This window comes from Cavia porcellus, unplaced genomic scaffold, assembly GCF_034190915.1.
Source record: "Cavia porcellus strain 051 isolate PalLab524CR breed Dunkin Hartley unplaced genomic scaffold, mCavPor4.1 scaffold_28, whole genome shotgun sequence".
Taxonomy (NCBI): Eukaryota; Metazoa; Chordata; class Mammalia; order Rodentia; family Caviidae; genus Cavia; species Cavia porcellus.
In genome coordinates, this window is record NW_026947511.1 from 48,424,945 (window position 1) to 48,446,855 (window position 21,911).

At 40.3% G+C, this 21,911-nt stretch overlaps 2 protein-coding genes across 2 annotated transcripts in view; both read left to right on the forward strand.

Annotated features, from left to right (window-relative positions):
* The first annotated feature begins 3,943 nt into the window (after nucleotides 1-3,943).
* Nucleotides 3,944-5,693, forward strand: LOC100722002 (butyrophilin-like protein 2). Its single transcript, XM_063239298.1, has 3 exons — nucleotides 3,944-3,966; nucleotides 4,507-4,877; nucleotides 5,559-5,693. Exons 1-3 carry the CDS (start codon nucleotides 3,944-3,946, stop codon nucleotides 5,669-5,671), a joined length of 507 nt encoding a protein of 168 aa, XP_063095368.1. The 3' UTR covers nucleotides 5,672-5,693.
* Nucleotides 5,694-19,309: 13,616 nt separating this feature from the next.
* 39d1 (enterophilin-1) overlaps nucleotides 19,310-21,911 on the forward strand; it is a 130,818-nt gene continuing 128,216 nt past the window's right edge. The window contains 1 exon segment of the mRNA NM_001173114.1: nucleotides 19,310-19,475. Within this exon segment, the coding sequence (NP_001166585.1) occupies nucleotides 19,451-19,475 (25 nt within the window). The 5' untranslated portion in view covers nucleotides 19,310-19,450.

Here is a 21,911-nt window from a genome sequence, read left to right on the forward strand (position 1 = left end):
TTAACAACCACTAATCCAACCAGGATAGCAACAGCAATAAAAATCCAGGTAGTCAAATTGGGCCAGGAGAACCAAGAGGTGACATGATTCCATAAACCTTTTAGAACCTCACTCAGGGTAGACAAATCAAATCTAACCGGGTTCAACTGAATTTTTTCTATTTCGTCTAATTCCTGACTAACAATCATTGACAGGTTGTGAAATTTTGGCAAACAAGTGTCCTGCAGCCATTTAGTCATAGTCTTTGTAGTTTCAGTCAGGTTGGTGCGAACAGGGGTGACGCAGACCCTGAAAGGCAGCCACCTCTGATCACAGAGTTGAGTGGCAACCTGCCACAACGCATCAATCTCCTGCCCGATGAGCTGGATCTCTTCTTGTAGCCGAAGTATAGCCTGGCTGTTAAGCTCAATCTGTTGCCTTTGAGCCTTGATGGTCTCTCATGTGGCGTTGCTCAGCCGATTGACTGTATCCATGGTCAGCACGAGCTGCTCGGAGGTCCATGCCTGCAAAACAGCCTGTCCCACTGCAGGGACAAACAGAGAAGAGACCACCCCCGCTGCCTGCCACAACCAATCTTTTATCCCTCCTTTTGTTCTGGTTGGCAACGAGGAGAGTGTCCTTGGCTTGGATGGGAACCCAAAGATAGCTTGGACGATATGCTAGAATGGCGAAGGCCGGGTAACCAGTCCAACAATTAGAAAGTGAGCAAGAGGTCTCATTGCTATCGGATGAATTACAATGGAAGGTGTGCTGATGAGAAAGCACATATCAGTTTTATAGGGGTGGGCGCGAGAGGCATTACAGCGGCCCCTAAGAAAAACCCAGTCCTTTCCTGTCCCTTTTAGTGACGGCGGGCACAGGAGAGGTATTTCCTTGCAATTTGATGCCCAAGCCTTTGCCAGGGGTATAGCCCATCCGTTTCATCATGTTTTGAGCCACCTCAGAACATCCCGTATGTAGGGTGATGTCCATTTGGACTAGAATATCTCTGCCCCAAAGGGTTACTGGGAGGTTAAGGACATAGGGTTGAAAAGACCCACCATGTCCCTCCTCGTCCTGCCAGGGAAGGGACTGTGCACTTATACTGGGTGAATGCACAAATCCCAATCCCTGAAGGGTCTGTTCTGCCACATTGAGGGGCCAGGAGGCCGGCCAATCTTTATGAGCAATGATAGAGCGGTCAGCGCCGGTGTCTAGCAACCCCTTAATTTTCTTACCATTGATTGAGAGGAGCAACATGGGTCGTTCCTGCAAGGTCATATGAAGGCCAATAAAATTTTCGCCCATGGACCCAAATCCCTGGGCACCCCGAGACTGTTGCTTAGCTGGATATTGACCATGCAAACTGGGCAGAATAAGTAACTGGGCTATCCTATCCCCTTTGTTTATAATCAGTGTTCCTTGTAATGACTGAGCCATAATCTTAACCTTGCCCATATAATCAGAATCGATGACACCTGGCACAACTGTAAGGCCACGAAGGGCCACTGAAGAGCGCCCTAAAAGCAGGCCAACAGTATTCAGTGGCAATGGCCCCTTAAATGAAGTTTCTATCAATTGGACTCCCATGTCAGGTGTTAGTATGAGTCCGGAGGTGGCACAGAGGTCCACTCCTGCTGATCCTGGGGTGGCCCTAACTGGCTGTTCATTCCCGGGAAGAGGTTGTTGAGGGGATGGGGGCCCGCCCGGTGGGAGGGCCACCTCTGGCCATTTTTTGACTGGGACTCTTTGCGGCCAGTTAGAGAATTGCCCTCCTTATCAAAAACGGAACGACAGTCCTTGGCGGCATGGTGGCCCTTACGGCACCGTTGACATAGGCCCGCTTGTCCTCCACTGGGTGTCCCACTTGGTTGAGGGTGGTCACCTTTGCTTTCTTTATTTGGACACAATCTCCTAACATGTCCTGTCTGGCCGCACTCAAAACATTTTTTATTTCTTTGTGTCTGTTGTTGTGTTGCTGGGGTGCGAGAGCTGAGGGCGGTGTTAATAGATGCGCTCACCAGGGTTGCAAGGCCTGAATTGGAAAGCGGCCCCCCTACCTCTCTGCATAACTTGGTCCAAGTCTCTAGACTCTTATTTTTGTGCGGTGTAATCACTGCACGGCAATCCTTGGTACACTGTTCAAAGACTAGCTGTTTTACCAGGGGCTGGGCTACACTAGGGTCTGGAAAGACCTTGCCAGCAGCATCTAACATCCTGGCCACAAAATCAGAAAATGGCTCTGTCATTCTCTGCACAATTTTGGTAAGACAGGCAGTATGTTCGCCTGCCTTGGCAAGTTGTTTCCAAGCGGCGATGGCACACTTAGTAATCTGATCATAAACTGCCTGAGGATGTCGAATTTGATCCTGCGCATGGGCTCCCTGGCCTAATAACATATCTTTGTTCCACCTGACATTGCGCTCTCTAGCGTTTTTCTCAGCCTGCTCTCCGCAATACTCATCATTCCATGCCTTCCAGTCCATAAATTGGCCTGGGGACAAACACTCCCTTGCGAGTTGTGCCCAATCCGAGGGTGTCAGAGGGGTGGCTCCTATGTTTTCCAAAAGAGCCTGCGTAAAGGGGGCGTTGGGGCCGTAAGTGGAGACTGCCTCTTTTAACCCCTTAACCACTTTCATGTCCAGGGGCTGATAATAAGACGCGCCGGCCTGGTCCTGGAGGACCGGATAGAAGCTGGGAGCGTCATACGAGGCAAGGCCCCTACGCAAGACGTCCCATAAACGGCCATGAAATGAGCGGCGTCCGGAGAACGGAAGTGTGGCAGGGAAGGGAGGAGGCGGCCCCCAACCACCAGGGGCACTCATTCCCTGGGGTGGTTCCCAGGGAGGGGCCGACGGGACTAACCCCGCCTCACCGGGGGTGTGCATTTCCTGCAGATCACTCTCCACCCTCTCGAGCTCCTCCCCTAGGCTCTCCATCATCCCTTCACACAAGGCTCCAGCAGGTTTATGAACTTTCTGCCCTGTATTGCGATGTGGGCCTATTTTACTGTCAGTTTCCCCCCTTGGGCCCACCTTAGGGTCTTCCCCCTCTGAATCTGAATGGCTCGGTGAGCTAACCTCTGAGGCCTCCCTAGAGCTCTCTGAGCGCGCCTGCTCGAAAGCGTGGCGTGCCTCTTTGAGTCCCCAGGCTGCGCCTACCATACTTTCGGTTTTGAGACATGCTCGAACCATCTCCCATATGGGGCGGACCATAGGGTCGACACCCATCCCTTGTTCCTCAGCAAACTGAATATCACATCCTAACTTCTCCCAGGAGGGTAAAGTGAGGGATCCGGTGGGCAGAAACCATGGGGTCAAACCATCGATACATTTGAAAAACTGCAGCACCATTTGCTTATCTATCCTAATCCCTCGCGCCTTAAGCAACAACCACAGCGATAAGGCGAGGGGGCCGCAGTTAACATTGCCCATCTTAACAAAATTAAAGAGCCCCGAGGCGCAATAGCCAACAGAGGCCTGCCCTTCTTTTTCGGGCAATGTCGATCCCCGCAAGGGGTTGACCAGTAGATCCCTTAAAGTGCGTCCACCAAGGGCCGGGTTAAGCCGCCGCTCACCCGCAGGTATGTGCCATTTTTCAACACAGTCACAGGAGCTGCAGAAGGCACGGGAATGGTTTCGAGTCCCCGTACGGGCCACCAGCTGTCCGGCGCTGCGTCTGTCCCGCAGAATGAGGCACACGAACACTTTGTCTCTGCAGGCTCCTTTATTGACTGGGCTACAACCTCAATACACGTCCGTCCTTGATGGCTTCCTACGTGTTGTGCGTCGGGCACTTCCTATACTTGGGCTTATATAGCTAATGTTATCCAATCATGGGATTACACGTGGGGACAGGCGATTGGGCGGCAACAAGGAAGCAATCAATCATTACCATATATGGCGAGGACAGTAAGCCAAGCAAGAACCAGAAAGCAGGATGTGTGCGCCATCTTGGGCACATGATGGGCAGGGGAGCAGCGAGGCGGTAGGCGGACGCCATCTTGTGGCTATATTCTTATGGGTAATACGGCAGGCTCCCAACATTAAAGGGTGACCTTGGCAAGAACAGAGGAGAAAAGGTAAAATCACTCTCTAGAATCAATTTTCCAATTGTACAAACATCACTGATTAAAAAGATACACAGGTTAAAATCTTAGAACCTTTATGTGTATCTTACACGGAATTTGAATCCAAATTAGCAGGTATAGTTCAGGAATATACACAGGAGCACACCTTGAGATTAAAATGGATTCCATCATTTTTCTGCTACTAGACATGGCTATTTTAGGACTTTGGTCTTTAAGATTATTCTTTTACTCTTTTGTATTGTATCCACATGACCCATGATCTGTTAAAAGTTATTCTGTCCTCATGGACAGAAAAAAGAAGTTGGGAGTTGAAAATTTAATGTGCCTCTGGCTCTATCCCAGAGTGGCTTAGGAACAAGAAAATATGAAAAACAGTAACAGCAACAAAAAAGAAAAATCCACTCTCATCTCTAAGTGCAGTACCATGGTCTCCTAAGCTTTGTTGTCTTCCCCAAGCCTCCTGGGAGCCACGCTCATTATTACTTGCAGGGGCCCCGGGCATTGGTTCCTTGTTCTCTTTTCCCAGCCGTGGGTTCTACCCCACTTGTCACCGTGGAGAGGCATAAGGCTGCAGAGAAACAGCTGACGTGCACTTCTGACGGCTGGTTCCCACAGCCCCACGTGCAGTGGAAGGACACAGAAGGAAGAATAGTGCCATCGGATCCTGCAGTCCTACATCAGGGCCAAAATGGGCTGTTTGACGTGGAGTCACACCTGTTAGTCACAAACAGCTCCGTGATGAACGTGGCTTGTTCCGTCAGCAACCTCCCGCTGGGTGAGGAGAAGACAGTGGCTGTTTCCCTCTCAGGTTGGTGATTCCACATGATCCTCTCAGGATAACAGGAGATAAAAATCAAACTCAGACTTGCTTGTTTTCTTGTGCTTTTTTAACTTTAAACATTTTTTTCACTCTGATGTAATATTCTAACATTTTTTTCACTCTGATCTAATATCTTGCAAGTCTGATCTGTAGGACTCCTAGGGATCCTGCTCCTCTGAGTTTCTCATCCGTAATCCCAACCAGAGCTCCAAAGATGTACTCACTGCTGGGAATATACTAAATTCTAATAGCTGACTCTAATTTGTAAGACCTACACATTCACTTCTTATGTGAAAACAAGAGTAGAAGTTTATTCTGTCTTGGTGGATATTAATTCAGATTAGAAAATAATTTTTCCTAACATCATCTTCTTGACTGTAGCCTAAGCAATTTCCCCTTTTGCCACCCCAGCTATTCCACTGGATGTGTGGTCTAATTGAAAAACAAGGAGACAGTAAGTGTGTGAGTGTGTGCATGCGTGCACACTGCTGAGAGACGCACACACCAAAGTCAGTCTGGGCCCTACAGCCATTCCCCAGCCTCTACACAGTATTAGATCAAGGGGCTTGAGTGGAACCTTCTGCTATCCCAGGAGCTGCTTGGATTAAAGGACAGTCTGGATACTCTTCCAGTGTCATGGTTTACAGGAATTCTAGGCTTTACTTTCAGAGTCCAAGATGAATTTTTCATGGAAGATGCTGCCTGTTTTGGGATTGCTTCTGGTGGTGACCATAGGCTTGATCTGGATGAACAGCTGTAAAAAAGGTAACTTGTGGACATAGACCCAGTGCAAAGGAGTCATGGCAGTGTGACTTACTCTGCGCTTTTCTTGGCCTCTCTTTTCAGTGGTCAAGAATGCATCAGAGAACTTCGTTAATCATTGAATGTGGAGAATCTCTGGTTTATTTTCATGTCCACCCTTTGTTATAAATGAATTTTAAGCTTACAGCAATAATAGGAGCAACAGGATTAAAGGACAATAACTTGGTTCTGTAACCATCATTCCCTAAACACCCAGTGAAGGAAGAAGAATAAAGTTAGTGGATCGCTGTATGCTGCTGAAGCCGAGAGCTGAGATCTTCAGTGAGATTCTGTTGGCATGAACTTTTACTGAGATCTCTTAAAATGCAATGCTTTACTTATTGGCAGTTACTGCCTTGCCAGTGAAGGCTTTCTTATATGTTGGTGGGGTATTTTCTGTGCCCTAGAAGTTCTACATGAAATTTCTGATGTTACCAAAATGTCCATTTGCTTCTTTAGATGTTAATAGCATAAAATTAACACTTTTCAACATGAATGTATTGTCAGCATGGACTTTTTTCTTTACAGTGAATATGACCCAGGATGTTAACACAGGTTACCTGAGATCCACTCTTCCTGGGGAAGACAAGACCATTGTAACCACTGAACATTCATACAGCCAGATGTCCCACAGGGCGCTGACAGCCTCCTCTACACTCTGGGTCAGGCGGGGCTCGCATCAGCAAGGGGGAACTGAGAGTTGGGGGTGAGGATGAGACAGTGTTGGCCCTGGGCATCAGTGACAATGTCTTGAGGAAAAAATCACTTACATGTTACTGTAAAATGGATTTTGGGCAATGAATTGCTGTGGACATTAACATTGAGCCATCAGTTCTTCAGACCTCTTCCTAAGGTGACCCCTGGTCTACTGGCCTCCCTCAATTATTCCTCTGCACAATTCTCGCTCGTAATACAACCAAAACTTTCTTCAGTGATTGCTCCTCTGTATTTATCACTTGCCAAGGTCGCTCTTGCACCCCAGAGGGCCTATTCATCATTACCATGGAAACGGCAACCTTGATTCTGGAAAGCAGGATCCTATTAGGAGTCTCAGATCTTTTCTCCTTCCACCAGCAGCTCAACAGGCTCCAAGTCACGGGGGCTTTAACTTCACCCAGGATTCATATCTGATCTAGAGACTGATCTCTTCATAGACTGGTCCTAGGCCAGGTTCCGTTCCATTGTTTCTACCCATCACAGTCTGATGTCTGATGACTGAATGCTTAGAAAAATCTAATGGGAAAAGCAATTTAGCATAAAGGAGAAAAAATAAAAAAGAGCAAGTATTTGATGATTTTCTATAAGATGGTAACAATTATATTGTCCATGTAAGTGCGGTTGAGAGAACAAAAAACACAGTTTAAAAAACAGTAAGGGTTAATACAGCTGCATATGAATATAGAAATCTGTTCAACAAAAATAATCATGAAATTTGTAAGATGTGTTTTGAAATTTCTGATGTTAATACAAGTGATGGGAGGGGGATTCTTCTGTGTGTCTTGCCAGAGAGTATAAAGCTTTAGAAACTGAAGCAGAATGATGTTGTAAAAAAATGAGCAGGTGAATGATTATAACCACAAAGATAATTTAGAATTTGTAAGCAGTTTATGGAGAATAATACAAATGTAAATTGGTAGAGATTTTCTGCAATTGGGGTATTCACTGATTGTATAGCACTAAATGAATACAATTTGCAAAAATGTGCTGAACATACTTTTTTAGTACTAGGAATTTAACTGAGGGTCTTATGCTTTCCAAGTAGGTGCTGTGCCATTGAGCTATCGTCTGGCCCACTATGAACCTTTATAACAAAACATTTCTGTAGGTTAGTTTAGATTGTAAAAAGTATATACCAAAAGTTAATCACAGGCTGGGTATTGAGCTCAGTGTCATAAGCGCCTTGCAAGCACACAGTCATGAGTTCAATCCTCGGTACCAAAACAAACAAACAAACAAACAAACAAACAAAAAACAAAATCATATTACTAAATTTCTATTAAATCATTGAAGAGAAGGGGCTGCACTGTCAATTTTAGAGTGTCTAGTCACTTTTTATGCTTTGATTTTATAACTTTAACAGCTATTGTTAAGATGGCAAAATGTAATGTATCAATTAGTGATTTCATGATGTTAATTTTTTAAAATTCTGTATCCTAACTTTTCTTGTTTTTTATATTTTTAAAATTTTCTTTCTTTAAATAAAAATTTAAAAAGTTAATCACAATTATATACAACTGAAAAAAATCTCACAAACAGTCTTGGGCCATAAACCTCAGACATAAAAGAGTTCATGTACTTGAGACTAAGCAAACTTAAGCTAGTAGGTTGGAAATGGGAGTAGTCTTTATCCTTAAGTGGATATTGACTGGAAACAGAAAATTAAATTTTCCTGGATTAGAATTGAATTTGTTGATGAGTTGGATCCCAGTTTTGCAGAGTTGTTTGTTTTTGAAAATTCATAGAGCACTAAATTTAAAAAGAAATTATTAGGAGAAAGGTGACATACTTTTCTGATGTTGATGTGTGAGTATGCTATAAAACAAAAAATCTGTAAAAGATAATCTTGACAGTTTTGATTATACAATACTTTCAATTTCTATAAATGAAAGAGAGTATGTAATTTTAAGAAAAAGAAGAAATTACTTTGATATTTATAAGAAATACAGAACAAGGATAAATTGTTAAGAAAATCCCTTTGCCCCCTCCATACATCATAAACAAAAAAATTGAAAGGAGTAAAAATATAAATAGATAAGGTAAAAGAAATGAAATCATTTCTTTCTTATGATAGTAATGTAAAAATAATAGCATATTATTTTATCTATTAGTTTTGTCAAAATAAAAACAAGAAAAAATATTCAATGTCATGAACGGTAAGAAGAAATGCTTATTGTCATACAGTGGAAGGAGTCTGGGAAGATGGCAGAACAGTAAGCAGCAGAGTAAACAGCCTCTCTGAGAGAAACAGCCCAGAAGCTGGAATATAGCATTCTGGAGAAGACAAGAAGGAAAGAAGTGGGCAGTCTCACCCCAGGAAGAAACTAAAGTGAGGATTTAAACCCTCTGAGAGGATAAAAAAAAAAGAAATTAAAAGTTACACAGATGAAGGTGGTAGCTGGCGGCACTTTCACTGGAGCCAGAACCACTGTGGCAGAAGCACTGTTGGAACCTGGAGACACATGGTACAGTGAAGCTGGGGGCTAGCACGCCCAATGGCCTTGGTGGGGAGATGCAGTGGCACAGGGCAGCAGCAGACCAGAGAACTGCACTGGCTGGTGGTGAGTATGTGTGTGTCTTAGTTACTTTTTACTGGTTGCTGAGACAAAATACCTGATGCACCAAGTTGGGAAAGGAAAGGTTTATTTCTTACAGTTTTTGGAAGTTTCAGTCCATACTCAGTTGGCTTCAAGGCAAGGTGGCATGGTAGGGCTGCAGTTCATGGTGGCTGAAAACAGCAAGCAGGAAACTGGCAAGAGAGTGAGACATGCCCATTACATTACATCTTGGCTCCACCCCTATGTCGATGTAGCAATCACATCCCCAATCCAAGCTCTACACAATGAACCAATCACAAATGTATAATGCAAATGCATGAGGTCTGGGGTCCACCAACATAAACCACAACAGTGTAGGACTGATTTTTCCTGTGGGAGTGGAAGATTGGCTGGGTGCCATTTTGGAGTTGGGCAGGAAAATCCTGGAGACAGAACTGCAGCCAGCTTCATTCAGCCACTCCTATCTCAGAGCAGACTGGTGGCAATTGCTTGAACTGAGTCCTGCCCCTCTGCATGGCCCAATAGGTACTGCTGAGGTTTCCCTAAAGCTATCCCTAATCAACTCTGCCTGCCTGGCACACAGTAATGTGGTGAAGACTCCCTGTGGTTAACCAGATCAGAAGCCAGGGCCAGCCTGCCCCACCCCTGCTTCCATTCCAGTAGCCACCAACAGGCTGGGGAAAGCAGCAAACATTAGGAATACCTAGCCAACACACTTCAGAGTAATTATAACCTATATAGGAAGTGCCAGGGACCCTGCTACCCACTTTTCGGGAAGAAACCAAGAACATGACAAGAAGAAGAAGAAGCAAAAGGTAGTTCTGGGCTCCAACCCAAGCAGCACTGGTTCAGGAGATGTAAACACAGAAGAGATCAGGAGTTGCACATTTGCAGTTTTTGAAGCAAAAGCACCTGAATTAAGGAAACAACTCCATAAAGTTATAAAAGAACTTAGAACAGAAATACTATTATAGGTAAAAGAAGATATAAGAAACATAATAAAAAATTGCTAAGCACCTCTAAAGAAGACACAGATGAAAGAATAGAGAAGCATAGAAATGGAGGGAAATCTTCAAGGAAGAATATAAACACATTTATAACACATGAAACAGATTCAAAGAGATTACCAGGAAATTAAAAACTCCATCGAAAGCTAACAAAATTGCTTACAAGAAACTAGAGATAGACTATCAGACCTTGAAGACAGGTTTGCAGCTTGCGATTATGAAAGGAAAGATCTCTTAAAAATAACAAGGAACCAGGAAATAACAATACAAAGGCTAGAAATGACAAATGGATTTACAATTTAAGAATAGAAAACATGTGTGAAGAAGCAGGGGTAAACACAAATGAAATACAAAGGCTATTTACAGAGGTAATTAAAGAGAAATCTCCAAGCATAGGAAAAAGAAATGATATTCAGATATATGAGGCATACAGAACTCCAGCCAGCTATAACCAAAATAGATCTATACCCAGACATGTAATAATCAAGATCCCAGAAATTCAACACAAGAACAGAATATTAAAAACTTTCAGAGAAAAGAAACAGATTACCTTTAAAGAAAACCCATCACAATCATGGAAGGCTTCTTGACACAACCATCAAATTAAGAAGAGCTTGGAGTGAAGTATTCTTTGTCTCAAAAGAAAATAACCTCGAACCCAGACTGGTGTATCCTGAAAAACTATCTCTCAAAATTAATGGATAAACAAGATACTTCCATGAAAAAGAGGAACTGAGGGAGTTCACGACCATCAAGCCAACCCTACAAAAAATACTGAAGAACATTCTAGAGAGAGAAAAAAGACCATGGTTTCAGGACAGTGGCAGAGGGCCTCACTGAATGGGTCAGACAGTGGAATAAAGGGAAAAAGTAGAGAACCATGGCAGAAAAAATAACATGTCAGAGTTGAGACAGAGAAGGTTGGCTATAATCACTTATATAGACAGCCTCAATTCACCAATAAAAAGAAACACAGACAGAGTAGATCAGGAGATAGGGTCTATCAATATGCTCTATATAAGAAATATAATTAACCTGAATTAGGATTTATAGACTGAAAGTCAAGGAGGAGAAAACAATCCTCTGTGTCATAGCGAACCAGATAAAAGTGGGGGAAGTTGACCCATCAGCTCTAGATTGCCTAGAAAGCCATAATATTTTTATACAATGGAAAATTACTCGGCTATAAAGAAAGAAAACCTTGAGGCTCTTGTAGATAAATGCACAGAACTTGAGATAATGCTCAGGGGTAAAAGTTTCAGAACCAGTTAGGTAAAGGGTGGGTTGCCTCCCTAATCTAAAAACTAAAGGAGCTAGTGCGGTACAAAATGTATAATGCACCCTGTGAATGTGAAAGGGGAAGAATTGTCTAAAATTTGGCAATGACCATTGTTAATCTTGTTTCATGATTTAAAACCCATCTTCCTTTCATTGTTTTGCTTAGTTTGGTTTTATTCTGTTCTAGTTTGTCTACTTGTATTAGATTTGATGGCATGGACAGCTATTCCAAAGATAGCAGGATAAATTATGATAACCATTTTTATTTCCTATTAGCTTGATCTGAAGCCCTGTATTGCTCTCACTGTTTTGTTTTGACTGACTTTATTCTATTCTGTTTTGTTTGATAGTATCAAGTCTGAGAGCATAGGTAACTACTTTGAAGACAGTAAAATTCACTATGATACCCATTCTGATTTGACTATTATCTTCTTTTGAAATCCTATAATGTCTCCAATGTTTCATTTTCATGGCTTTGTTTTGTACTGTTTTGTTCAAATTTAATATACCTGATGATATGGGCAATTCTTTTGAAGATAATAAGAGGCATTATGATAACCATTGTTGATCACCTTTATTTTGTTTTTTACACAATATACTATGTCCATCCTTTTGTTTTGACTATTTGGTTATGGCACATTTGGTTTAATTCTCTTCAAAATAAAATATTATTTTCATACAGTGCTGTTAGAAATGTTACAAATTACATTATTAGACTGCACACAATTTCTAAGGAATGGTATGATTATCTTGAAACTAGACTTGTTAAATTGTAGGATGTAAACTTAACAAATGAAGAATTTCTTATTTGAGAATTTTATATCACTGCATAGAGCATTATGTGATAGCATATATTTCATTTTTTCCTAATTTAACAATGAAAAATAATCAATACTAGCTAAATATTTACATAAATTACGGAATTTGTATATAATAGAAACATTTCCAATCATAAATTATGTCCTCCTTGACAATCTATCTGTTGTATATGGCTAAGGAGAGTAAATTGAGTTGCAGAAAATAATATATTGTCAGATATTTTAAATAAAAATATCACTAAAGTTGAATAGGAAAGCATTTTTCTTTTTAATAATGTTTCCAGATTTTGTTTGGTAACCATTACTTCGGGTTCCTGTAGATTTCTTTCTCTCCTGATGCAAGTTACAACAGTTTAGCTTCAGTTATATTTGTTTCACTTAAAGTAGGAAAATCATAGAGTAGACCATTTTTTTTCTGTAAAGGTAAAGGCATAATAATCCCAGCAATTGTTTCTGGCTCTCTCTCTCTCTCTCTCTCTCTCTCTCTCTCTCTCTCTGTCTCTGTCTCTGTCTCTCCCCCACCCAAGTTTTACACTTGATGAATTTACTACCTGTATATTTGTCCTTTTTTATGCTGACTGAGAAGCATTCCTTCACCTCCTACTTCTTTTTTTAAAATTTTATTTAAGGAGAAAAAAGAAAAAAAAAACAGAAAAAGGGTGCAAGTTATACAGAATTTCAGAAAAAATAAACAGTAGGGAATCACTAGTTAATAGATTACATATTGTCCTACTTCTTCTTACCCCAGCAGGTGTTCAGGCATCATGTGCTGCATCCATCAGAGCTCTCTAAATTCCTGAGGGCAGACAATGAGAGGATGAATAAAATAAACAGAGACAGAAAGCTGGGGTCAGGTGGAGCCCTTCCTCCAAATGAGAGAAGAGACTTCTAAACCACAGCAATGCATATATTTACATTCTTGTCAATGATGCACTTCTGCTCCCTTTTTTGTCCAGTGTTCTTGGTGAGGGAAACCCTGTTCTCCTCAGCACTCCATGCTTTTGGCTCCCCACGTGTGAACACAGATCAGCAGCTCTACACATGCACCATTGGATGGCGAGTCTATGTGCATAACATGTCTTCAGATACCCTGAGCTTTGAAGCAGTCTGGACCAATGCAGTGTGTCATGGCAGAAGGCTTTGGCAGAAGAAAAGATCATTTTATTGTAACCAGAAAGCAAAAAAGAGAAAGGAAAGTGGCCAGGGTCCTAATATCACCTTGCAGGGCGCTTCTCCAATAATGTAATGTGTCTCTCGGCCTCCTGTCTTAAAGGTTCTAGCACTCCCAGTAGCACTATGAGCTGCAGAATGAGTCTTTAACATGTAGAGCTTTGGAAAACATTCCAGATACAAGTACAGCAGACATAAATCAAACTGGCAACTAATTATCTACACTATTCTACATGTGCATTCCTTGAGATTGACTTTTTTGCATTCTATGCATGAAGGAGATCATGGAGTATTTGTCTTTATCTGCCTGACTTATTTCATGAATCAAATGTCTTCCAGGTCAGCCACATTGTGAGAAATGGCAAGATTTCATGCGTTAAATGACTGAATACTGCAATATAACAACCATTGCTAAATTCCTATCATGTTGTTTTGAAATCCTTTATAATTACTATTTCGTATTTGTTGTTGTTGTTGAGTTAGGCTTTTTTGGTTGTCTGTTTGCTTGATTGCTTTTTCTGTGCTTTTTTCTCTTTAAAATAAAAAATAAATGACATTTCATTGTGCCTATGCATCACATTGCATAAATTAATTCATCCATCTATGATCGTTTCATATATCTAGCGTCTTTTAGGTTGTACATCCTAGCTGTTATTAACAGTGCTGCAAAAACCAAGGGAATGCAAAGATCTGCATGTCACGGTACTTCCCGCTTCTGCATGTCACGGTACTTCCCGCTTCTTTGGTACATACTCAGTAGTACACAGTTCTACTGTAATTTCTTGAAGATTGCCCATACTACTGTCTAAACTCACATCCACATATTTCCTCTTTCTCTGCATCTCTGAATTTCTCATTATCTTTAGTCATTTTTAAAACAGCCACTATTACTGGAGTGAAGAGATATCCCAGTGTGGTTTTAATTTTCATTTTCCTGATGTTTAATAATACAGAATAACTTTTTCATATATCTTTTGACCATTTCAAACTAAGTCTTCTTTTGAAAAATATCTATTCATGTCTTTAGCCTAATTTTATGTAGGCTTTCTTTTATGCTATTTTCTCATAAATTCTATATGGTAACCATCCTGCACATGCAATATTTGTAAACATTTTTGCACATAGTATAGGGTGTGTACTGATTACTTTGTTTGCAGTGCAAAAGACTTAGTTTCATGTAATTGCATTTCCTAAATTTTGGGTTTTTGTTAGGTTATACCCAAAACTTTCCACAGGTCCATGTCCTGAAGCATTTGGCCAATTTTTTCTCCTACTACTTTCTTAGTATGAAGCCTCATGCTTGAATATTCAATCTCTTTTATGGATCCATGCTGGGAAGGCCCAAAAGTCAGTGGTGGAAGCCAGAAAGTCCATGCCAGCAGGGTGAAGGAGCTGTGCTGGTGGGATGAGGGTTCTGTGCTGGAGCTGAGAAGTCACACTCACAATAAAGACCAGAGCTGTCCTGAAAGGCACCACAGACATCCTGAACAACATGGAAGTCCCAAGCTCCTATGATGACAAGCACAGTCAGGTACATGCCAGCAAGCCAGCGTGAGAGCTCATCCTGGAGACCAAGCAACACATGTTTTCCTCTCCAGAGTCAGGGAGCAGTGCTCGATGACTCTGTGAGGACCAAAGCTTCTCCAGGACAACCAATGGCTTAAACAGCAACTCGTAGGAGAACCCACAATGCTTCAACACAACAACGCATTAAAGCCTTAACACCTTAACTTTCTCCACCAATTTATGCTGGCAACTTTCCTCAGGTGGAGCATCATTGCTCAGTGACATGCTGATGTAATCAAGCTGGCGTTAAGTTGATCACTAGTTCTTAATCCATAACAGCATCTTTTCTGAGTTGTGAGTTCTTTCAGTGGCTAATTTCCTTATGATCAGTCTTTGATGAGGCCTGGCCGTAGCACTTTTGTAGAGCCCTCCAGATTACTCTAGAAAGGAGTGGGAATGGAGAACAGGTGATCAAAAAGTAGAGCAGGTACTTCAAACTATCTAAAGAGCCAAATGGGTTTTTTATGTCACACATAAATCCAGTTTATCATTCAAAACATGTACTTCCCAACAAGGACATGAGGTTTGATTGCAAAAATGCCAAGGTTTCTGTAGGGTATTCAGGGATGAGATTAAGTCTATGTTTTTTGTAAGATTTGGATAGGCAAGAAGTCTGAAGTTCTTCTCCAGAGTAAACTTCCTTTTCCCTCCTTTTCACTCCACCCAAGGGAGACAAGAAGGGCTATGCATTTCACTAAAGAACAGTCCAGATGCATAGAGACATCCTCTGTCAGAATTAATGCTTTTATTTCTGTAAGGTAGGGAAAGTAACCATATACAAAGCGTCACTCCCTAAATTGTGAAATGTAAGAAACTTGAAAAAGAGAAGCTTTCTATTGTCACTGCCTAAAAAAATTGATTAAAGCGAGCAACATAAAAAATTCTGCCCTAGGATATTAGTGAACAGTCTTCCAAAGCAGCGTGGCTAAAGACATTCTTTCTGAGCTAGTTTCTTCCTTCTCATTAAATGGTTTACATAAAATAGAACAAATTTTTCTCCCACTGGCATAACTCCTAAAGGAAAATGACGAAAATTTTTCTTTTCACTTATGCAGAAAAAAGACTTAAGAGCACATTCTGCCCTTTTGGCTCCCCATCTACAGTTCAAATTTGTAAGATAAACACATGATGTCCAAAATTATCCTAAGTCTAACATGAAAGTATTTGTAACCAAGAGAAAGCTAAAATGAGATATAAGGCAGAAATAGCTAATAGTCCCATAAGGACTGAGGTAGCTACATTTCTACTTTTCACTTTCTTTCTACTTTTGACTTTTGTTCTTAAGTAGACAGGTAGGATAAGGGACTTATCTTTAGTGGATGCTAAAGTTCAAGTGTAAGAAGTATCCCTCGATAACGTGATAAATATCTGTGATTCAGCATGAAACTTTGAACTCTGGTAATGCCTTAGCAGTCAGTGCTGTTGAAATAGCAGCAGATTTTGGTGTCAAAAGGGTAAAGGTTAATTTTCCTGGTCAAATCATGCAATTTTGTATTTCCTACTATTTGATATCAGTACATGTGTCAGATTCTATGAAAGAATGTGAATATAGTCAGCTCTCAATATCTCTGGATCCCACACTGTGGGTTCTACCACTCTGAGCAAAATTATTATTTTTTAAAAACTTTTATCTGTGCTGAACAAGTACAGATTGTTACATTCCCCAAATAAGATTTTAAATCAGTAAATCAAACAACTATTTACAGAGCATTTGCATTGCATTAGATTTTAGAAGTAATTTTTACATGACTTTACATATATAGAAGGCTGGATGTAAGTTGTAAAAAATTACATTTTCTACGAGGAATGTGAGAATCATATATTTGTGTACCTGTGTGGCATGGATCATGGTTCCCATAGGTTGCAGTATAGCCACTGTTTTGGGCTGTAGCCATCTGAAGGTTTGGCTCTAACATAGGGAAAATTACACACACTATTTAACTGAGTCTGGCTTTATTTCACTCGACATTATGATCCCCAGTCACATTCATATTCTAGCAAATAACATTGTTTCATTCTTCTTTATGCCTGCATGAGATTCCATTGTGCATATACATCACCTATTCTGTCTCCACTCGACTGATGAGAAGCATTTGGGCTGTTTTCACAATTGAGCTTAGTGAATTTTGCTGAAATAAGTATAGAAATGACAAGTATATCGGTATAGGATGCTGCTTTAACTCTTTTGGGAAATATTCCTGGGAGTGCTACAGCTGGCCAACAGTGAGTTTCATTGGTTCATTTTACCCTGGCTAGTATGGCTCTGCTTTATTCTGTTTTTCTGATTAGTTGCAGTGATTGGCATACTTTTCAGGAGAAAATTATGTCCTGCTAACACTGAAACAAGTAGTAACCTTCCTGATTCATTTCTTGATATACTTGTTGTTCAAAACTCATTTGTTGGCCAGGGATTTAGCTCAGTGATGTAAGCACCTGCCTGGCAAGAGTGAGGTCATGAGTTTGATCCTGGTACTCATAGACATCTGTTTACTTTCCATGTATTAGGGTAGTTTGTAAATTTTAAAATAGCTACAGATGTAGAAGTACACAATAGAGCTGTGAATACCAAGTGATAGGAAGAGAGGGATATTGATGATGGGTATAAATCTATAGTTAAATAATGAGTGACTTACAGAGTGTCCAATAGTTTTTAAAAATCTGTCACACAGTAAAAAGTTTAATAATAGTGTAGTGTCCTTCTAAAGTGTCCCCACATAAATGGAGAGGGCATGAAAAACCTACTGGAGGTGATGAATATGTTTGTTACCTTAAGTATGGTGAGGCAACTTGAATATATGTGTATATATCTACATTTATCAAATTGTATACACTTTTGTAAACTAGCTTTATCATGTTGGAAGAAATTTTAAAAGTAGAGTAGGAACTCAAATAGACATTCCTTCCAATAAGACATGTAAATGTGCAATAAACACAGAAAATACATTTAACAACATTCATTATTCACTAGAGAAAAGCAAATCAAAACCACAAGGTAAGACCTCATCCCTTCCCAAGAAAACAGGGATAAAGCCTGGTGAGGAAAAGAGCATTGTGACGAACCATGTGAAATAATTTGGAATTTCCTCAAAAAAGTTAAATATAGAATTGCATATGATTCTACAGTTCCACTCAAGTCATATAAATATCCAAGATATTTCAGAGCTTATGACCTTGGTGTTAAAGTTCAGTGGAGTAATGCTTGCCTAGGATTTGGAAGACCCTGGTTCAGTATCTAATATTTTAAACAACAGCACAGGTTGACACAAAAATATGTAAATGTTCAGAGCACTATTTTTTATGATGGCCAAAATGCATAAAGAACCCAAGGATCCAGTATCAGATAAATAGACAAACAATATCTGGCACGTTAATGCAATGCCAAATTATTTCACTACATAAAGGACTGCTGTAAACTGATACATGGAAAAATATGTAACTGTGTTAAAAGCATTCTAAGTAAAAGAAATTATATATAAACATCATGTTTATATTAATTTCATCATATAAATGTCAAGAATAGGCAAATTACTAAAGACAGAAAATAGAGTAATGTTCTCCAGAGGATGAAGAGAGTAAGAGAAACTTTTAACTCTTATAGGGTTTCTACTGGGGTGTGTAAAGCTTGTGGGAAAAGATGGCGATTGCTGATGTACAGTACTAATATTTTAAAAATTTAAGTAGTATATTTTATGCATGCAAATTTTACCTCAACAAATTGAAAGATATAGATGTGAACAGACAGAAATTATTCTCATTTTATTAGTGCTTATTAATTATAAAATTTAATGGCTTCATTGTGGCATTTCACAAAAGAAATAACATTCATGTGATCAAATGATGGGGAAAGCCACATGGGGAATATAAAGTATAGAAAGGCACCAAGAGTGTATTTTCCTGGGGTGTGGTCGCCCACACTTGTCGTCTCAGCACTCAGAAGGCTGAGTCAAGAGGATCATTGCAAGATGAAGACCAGCCTGGGCTACAAAGGAGCTCAAGTCACCCGGAACTGCATAGCAAGACTCCGTCTCAAAAAGACAATATATATATACTTTTGCAGAATGTAGCTTCAGTATGATAAATAAGTAAAGTAAAATGAGGGACTTTATAATAGAAAGTTAATAAATCTGCAGAAGAAGCATCTTGGAACAGGGAGCTTGAACCAGTGGGTAATTTGGGAAGAAAGGAAGGAACTGATAGCTGCTTACTGTGCGGCCACTTTAGCACAGCTTAAATTACAAGTAAACACAAAACTTCTCCCTCCTTCAGCACAGACAGTCTCCTGGGCTTCATTTGGATAAAGAACAAAATCCCACAGAAATGTGTTTTCTCATTTATCAGTTGAGATCTGTGCACACAAGTGTTGATTTGCTCATGTGTTCAAATGAGCACATGAACCCTTGTAACGAATTATTGTTTTATGATCCTGTGAGGTCCAGGGTCCATTCTCTTCTCCATAGCCCATTTGACTACAGATCTCACAAGCAAAACCTGGCTTGTGAGACAAGCTTCTCTCTGCCTCAGGTGGTACAGCATCCTCTCTGTGCTTATACAGGGGACACAAAGGCATCGGATTCCCCTGGAATTCCCTTGGAATAGCTGGAATTACCAGGGCAGGTGCATTGGACCTTAACCTGACTCGCCCAGAAATGGTGACTCCACTGATCAAGAAATGTGAGTTTTATTTTAGTTACTGCTGTTACTTGTGCCTATGTAAATGTATGTATGAGCCTAGGTTAATATCTTTCAGAAAGGTATTGTGTCAGAAAGAAATATGAGGCCCCAGAGCACGAAGTTGCAATTGGATGGACGATACTCAGGCCTGGCCATGTGGCTCTTGGTTTCTTTTCACCTTCTGGTTAAGTTCCCCCAAGGATCTCTCACTTCACTAATCACTCCCCCATTTGACATTGCTAGCTCTTCACCTCATCCTGCCTCCACGAGCCCGCTCTAACTTTCGGAGCCTGTGTTCCTCCATGTGTTTCTCGGCTTCCTGCCTTTGCTGGTCTTTGCCAAGTGTTTCCCACACATTTTGAATTTCTTTTCTCTACTCCATAATTCTGACTATCACGTTGATCATGATTCCAACCTTTCCATATGCCACCAGAAAGTTCCCTCTTTTCTTTCTTTCTTTCTTTCTTTCTTTCTTTCTTTCTTTCTTTCTTTCTTTCTTTCTTTCTTTCTTTCTTTCTTTCTTTCTTCCTTCCTTCCTTCCTTCCTTCCTTCCTTCCTTCCTTCCTTTCTTTCTTTCTTTCTTTCTTTCTTTCTTTCTTTCTTTCTTTCTTTTCTCTCTCTCTCTCTCTCTCTCTCTCTCTCTCTCTCTCTCTCTCTTTCTTTCTTTCTTTCTTTCTTTCTTTCATTGTTTGCTTATCTACTGCAGTACTGGAGGTTGTACCCAGTGCCTTGAGCATGCTAGATAAGCAGTGTAATACTGAGTTTTTACTTCAACCCTTTTGAAAATTTGAGACAGTGATCTCACTACATTGTGCTGGCTGGCCATGAACCTGGGATCCTTCTGCCTTAGCCTTCCAATCAGGTGAGATTAGGCTGTGCCACTGTGCCAGCTGAAACTCACTTGTTTAAAAATATAACCAATAACTGGCGCTTAAAAATGTGATACCTATACTCTAAATGTAGTGCAAAGTAATTGCACTTATGTGATACCTGTACTCCAATGTAGTGCAAGATTGAAAATCTACACTTATGCCTAATATACACAAACATAATAATGAAACAAATGTTTCTTTAAAAAGCATATTGCTGTGGATTTCTATGTGGCTATTAATATTCATAGAAAAAGCATTTCAATGTGCACTAACTGAAGGTTTAGAAACAGCAGACTGCAGCCTATAGTGATTATGCTTCTGGTTCATAGGAAATATTGAAATCATTAATGTGGCAAACAGAGAAATTTTCTGTTTCTATGTTTGGAGAAATATCCATTTAACTAAGTTCCCAAGATCACTTATGTCTAACCGAGAGCATTATAAAAAGGAGAGTTTTAATTCTGGCCATCAGAAGCATAGTATTAAATTTACACCCATGAGAAATGCATACAGTTTTTCTCTACATAGAGATGTGATTCTAACTCCGGACTCCTTGTAGTCTGCTGACTTCCTCTGCAGAGTAAATGTGCTGTCTATATTTGCCCTGATCTGAGTGAGGTGATGCCAAGGGATCATTGGCAATCCAAGAAGAGAGATCGTCCATGTGGTTACACATTGCAGAATTGCCTTTGTTTTCAAACCAAATTGTTGACTATTCCACATAGTATGTACCACTTTTTCTGTCACAGACATTTAGAGATTTTTCCACAAACTTAGCCAGAATGAACCATGCTGTAGTCCACTTGGGAGTTGATTCCACATCATTTATTCTGTTCCACTGATCCTCAGTCTGTTTTGGGGCCAGTATTGTGCAGTTTTTACCACTGTGACTTGCTAGTGTAATTCCACATCAGGGATTATGATGCCCTCTGCCTTGCCCCTGTTGCTCATAATTGATTTTGCTATTCTAGAAAGCTTCTGGTTCCATATGAAGTTTGGGGTTGTTTTCACCATTTCTGTGAGTTGTGCTTTACATAGTGCATGAATTCTGTATATCAGTTTTGAAAGTATGGCTATTTTCCCTATTTTTTTTTTCTACAACAGGGAATTCCTTCTCATCGTCTAACATTTTGCTAGACCTCCTTTTTCAGTGTACTGCAGTTTTCAATGGAAAGCTCCTCCACTTCCTTCACTATATTGATTACTAAATACTTCATTTTTCCTTGACACTCCTATGAAAGGTATTGTTTTCCTTCGTGAATTTGTTATTTGTATACAGAAATGCTACTGATTTTTAACATTGACTCTGCGTCTTATTTTAGCAATTTTGTAATTAATTTCTCTTGTCTAATTGCTTCTCGATAATATTTCAAGGATTATGGTTACAGTGCTGTTACCGATTACACAGTGGATGCCTTCAGTTTCTGTCCATTTAGTAAGAGTTTGATGCTGGCTTATCATCGATGACTCTCATTATAATGAGATAAAGACTTTCCATAGGATTTGTTATCATGAATGAATGTCGGACTTTGTCAAGTGCTTTTACTACCTGTATTGAAATGAT

Bases quoted from the DNA above. Each gene is read 5' to 3' on its own strand.
- LOC100722002 (XM_063239298.1), top strand. From the start codon at position 3,944: ATGGGCAGGGGAGCAGCGAGGCG. The intron at 3,967-4,506 runs GTAGGCGGACGC...TGGTCTCCTAAG, and splicing joins GGCAGGGGAGCAGCGAGGCG to CTTTGTTGTCTTCCCCAAGC. The intron at 4,878-5,558 runs GTTGGTGATTCC...CTTTACTTTCAG, and splicing joins AGTGGCTGTTTCCCTCTCAG to AGTCCAAGATGAATTTTTCA.